The sequence below is a fragment of the Carex rostrata genome, chromosome 6, assembly GCF_964058835.1.
Source record: "Carex rostrata chromosome 6, lpCarRost1.2, whole genome shotgun sequence".
Taxonomy (NCBI): Eukaryota; Viridiplantae; Streptophyta; class Magnoliopsida; order Poales; family Cyperaceae; genus Carex; species Carex rostrata.
The window spans coordinates 12489452-12493757 of NC_135923.1; the positions used below are offsets into that span (position 1 = coordinate 12489452).

At 36.2% G+C, this 4306-nt stretch overlaps 1 protein-coding gene across 1 annotated transcript; it reads left to right on the forward strand.

Annotated features, from left to right (window-relative positions):
- Positions 1-353: 353 nt before the first annotated feature.
- LOC144555373 (glutamine synthetase cytosolic isozyme 1-1) lies at positions 354-3978 on the forward strand. Its single transcript, XM_078303675.1, has 13 exons — positions 354-630; positions 1071-1110; positions 1225-1328; positions 1425-1473; positions 1958-2064; positions 2164-2251; positions 2346-2474; positions 2592-2666; positions 2848-2901; positions 2991-3028; positions 3125-3284; positions 3458-3518; positions 3624-3978. The coding sequence occupies exons 1-13, from the start codon at positions 557-559 to the stop codon at positions 3707-3709; spliced, it is 1065 nt and encodes a 354-aa protein (XP_078159801.1). The 5' UTR covers positions 354-556; the 3' UTR covers positions 3710-3978.
- The last annotated feature ends 328 nt before the right edge of the window (positions 3979-4306 follow it).

The following is a 4306-nucleotide window of genomic DNA, read 5'->3' on the forward strand; positions in this document are numbered from 1 at the left end:
TATCAGTCCACATCTGCAACTTATTTCATCAGGAAAACAAACATTTTTGCACCTAACCCTTCAAGAGCAGCATTCCCGATACAAGCGGTCCCACCGTAGATTCCTTTTAAATTACTGTAATGCAGCGTAAAAGAGAAAAATAAAAAATATATATATATATATATTTTAAATCATGTAATTCACGGCACTGGGTTTAAGAAAAATTCAAAAGTTGTTTCTGAAAAAAAAAAAAAAAAGTTGGGTAAACTAAATTGGATCCAGCTGTGGAACTCAACTTAAATGACAAATTATAGGCAAGTTTAAAATCATATACTACTAAATTTATAAAACTAAATATATTCACACAAATCCATATCCTGAAATTAACCCACTGTTCACAATATAGTACTAAAAAATAATCATCCAAAATCCAAACCCCAAAAATAGCCCATAGTTGTGATTTCTGAACCCACTACTTGTTGCTTTATATAAACATCCCCCCTCTCCCTCTTCTCTGTACCTTGCTCTTCCCAATCCGTATTCCATTTCTCTCTCTCTCTATTTCTGTCCGGCGACCATGTCTCTTCTCACAGATCTCATCAACCTAGACCTCTCTGCAACCACCGATAAGATCATAGCAGAGTACATATGGTGCGTTTTCTTTTTCATTTGATCTCGTACTCTTTTGGCGTACTTTTGTGTTTTACATGTCTCACCGAGGTTTGGTTACTGTTATGTTATTTTACGAATAAATGGTTTGGATCTTCATGATCCAGTGCTTCAAACGCAGTTTTACTATAGGTTTTTTTTGTGATTAGCGTCTTGGATTAGATTACGGTTTGTAAATTACCTTTTTGTGTTTTTTCTTTTCCCCTAAATTTGAGACCGATGAAAGTATCTTTTGGCATTTTTTGAGTTATTTCAATCAAAAAGGCGGAAAAAAAAAGCTTCCGTTACAGATTTAAATTACTATGCGTTGGTTATTCCTTTTTTTTCTCCGATATTTTTCGATTCACCTATAAAATCACACCCCGCCATCTCTTTTCCTCCATTTTGATTGGAAGTAACTTTTTGCTCTGTTTTTTAAACAGGATTGGTGGATCTGGCATGGATCTTAGGAGCAAAGCAAGGGTAACGCTTCTTTTCTTAATACCAGCAGCTCTATTTGCATAGCAATTAATAATATTTAAAATACCTAATATATCTCCTTCGTATCTAATAAATTGAATCATATGTCCGAAACAGACTCTCAAAGGCCCAATCACCGATCCAAGCCAGCTTCCCAAGTGGAACTATGACGGTTCAAGCACGGGTCAAGCCCCCGGCGAAGACAGTGAAGTGATCTTGTAGTAAGTATCACAGTTTTGAAAAATAAAGGGTTCTTTTGTAAAATAAGTGAAACCAAGGTGCCTGATAAAATTTTCCCCTTGTCTTGTGTTATTTAGTCCCCAGGCTATTTTCAAAGATCCATTCAGGAGGGGCAACAACATCCTTGTAAGTATCTATTATTCTCTTATTAGATTTTGTATTGTCTGTTTCTTAGTATAATCAAATTGTAAGAAATTAGAGTTGTATAAACCACGTTACCTTATAATTGGTTTAGTGGACTTGTTGACCTATACATTTGTGGAGGGATATTTATTTTTTTCGACGGCCCTTAGTTATTGCTGGTAGCCACCATTAATGATTAACTTTTGCTTAATGTCATGATCTCTGACCCTTGGTGGGACAGTGTTGCTTTACTATGACTTTTTTTAAGTTGTTTTACCAAACAACTCTTAGCTGGTTGCAGCAAATGTAGAGTTATTACTAATCTATTCTGAGCTTATTTTTTATGCTGACATCAACTCTGTAATAGTTTTTTTGTATCTGTTTAGATTGATTCATTCAATGCATATCTCAATGGGATATTCCTGAATCTTATCATTCAAAGGGTTGAATTTAATTTGCTACTAAAGATGACTATGAAAACTAATAGGTGATCTGTGATTGCTATACCCCACAAGGAGAACCCATCCCCACCAACAAGAGATATGGAGCTGCTAAGATTTTCAGCGACCCTGCTGTTGCAGCGGAAGTGCCATGGTATAGTGAATATTTTCAATTCAAAAAGTATCTAATTCAAATTCAGAAATAAGTTATGTATGATTTATCCTATGAGTTATATTTAATATTTAATAACAGGTACGGGATAGAGCAGGAGTACACTCTCCTCCAAAAGGACGTGAACTGGCCCCTCGGATGGCCCATTGGTGGCTTCCCTGGCCCACAGGTAAATACAAAATCTATTATTTGCTATGTTTTCTTCCTTTCATAGTTTTTAATTTATTCAATTTGTTTCCTAAGAAATTTGCTTTATATTGCAGGGTCCATACTACTGCAGTGTTGGTGCCGACAAGTCATTTGGTCGTGACATTGTTGACGCACATTACAAAGCTTGCATTTATGCCGGCATTAATATTAGCGGTATCAACGGAGAGGTCATGCCTGGCCAGGTAAATTTTTTTTTTTTTTTTATAAAAATAAGTGATGGATTTTGGTTTTTGATTTCTTAAAAATAAATTTTGGCTGAGTTGAAGTTATGTTGGTGATTAAAATTATGTAATTTACAGTGGGAGTTCCAAGTTGGACCTTCTGTTGGTATCTCTTCTGGCGACCAGGTCTGGCTGGCACGCTACATCCTCGAGGTACTTTGTTCTTTACTTAGTTTTTTCTAGATTATCATAATGACTGGTAATGTACCAACTATGTAATAGAACCTGACCTGTATGTAACAGCCCATTGTACTTAACATATTATTGCTGAGATCTGTCAAAGAAGCCAGCTCTTTCTAACAAATCTGTCTTGCTTTTCCTTTGTTGTGAACAGAGGATCACCGAGATTGCTGGCGTCGTTCTCTCCTTCGACCCCAAGCCCATCCCGGTTTGTATTTTTTTATCTCTACATCTTTAATTTGACAAACAATAATGTTATCTAATTTGACAAACAATCTGTGCTCTGTGATGCTATAGGGTGACTGGAATGGTGCTGGTGCCCACACCAACTACAGGTAACTGAAAAGGTCATTAATAATTATATGCACGCCTCTGTTTCCTTGTATTGTATCACTTTGTAGTATTTAAATTGGGTTATTGAATAATTTCAGTACCAAGTCAATGAGAGAGGATGGAGGTTACGAGCTTATTAAGGCTGCAATTGAGAAGCTCAAGTTGAAGCACAAGGAGCACATTGCTGCTTATGGTGAAGGTAACGAGCGCCGCCTAACCGGCCGCCACGAGACCGCTGATATCCACACTTTCAGCTGGGTATGCTTTGAACGAATATAAGTGGATTCTAGTTCGTGTATTATGTCAGAGTATTTACTGATATGGCAGTGTCATACCTTGAAAAATTACTTCTTATATAATTATATCTGTATCGAACTAGGAAGGTCTCTTAAAATTGGTGCTATAATAATTTGTTTGATTTGCTATTGTAGGGTGTTGCTAACCGTGGTGCATCCATTCGTGTGGGCCGTGAGACCGAGCAGGATGGCAAAGGTTTTTTTTTTTTTTTTTTAATTTACTCTCATAACATTTTCATTTCTTAGCATCTCAAGATTGTCAATTTCATTTTAGAGTAATGTTTTATATTTGTCATGTTAGGTTATTTCGAGGATAGGAGGCCGGCTTCCAACATGGACCCATATGTCGTCACCTCAAAGATTGCCGAGACCACGATCCTCTCTTAGAAATTGTCAAGTTTGAGTCGCTTCTCTGTGGGGATTTGATTTGATTTGAATTGTTGGTGGTTTTACTCTGTGTTGGGGTTTTGTCAATTTGGTGAGCCTTGGCATTTGTGTTATCTCTCTGGCTCAAAGTAGTATTTATTAGTTATTGTCTTGTTTGGGCAAGTGGAGTTTGGAATCAATTAATATTTCACATAGTTGATTGTTTCCCTGTCTGTTGGTTTCTACTGTATTCTTCAATAAATTGTCAGACAGTAATGTTGTTTCTACTATTATGGTATTTCCGTGGTTCTTACACGACTGATTATAGTTCTACTTGTTTAATAAATAAATGCTCTTATTCTACTCGTACCCGCAACCTTTTGCATTTCATTGTTCATGTCACTTTCTATATGATTCAAGAACACGCTCTACAGCTCTTTTTAACTATTTCATAATTTCCGAAAAAATAATAACCCGTCACAAATTTCCAACTGGACTAGTCTTCCATCCGTGACAAGGACAACTGATGAGTTATCTTATAGACCTGGCAGTATACTTGCCGCTTCTGCTTACAAAAAAAATAAATATATATATATATATATATATACAAATAATTTT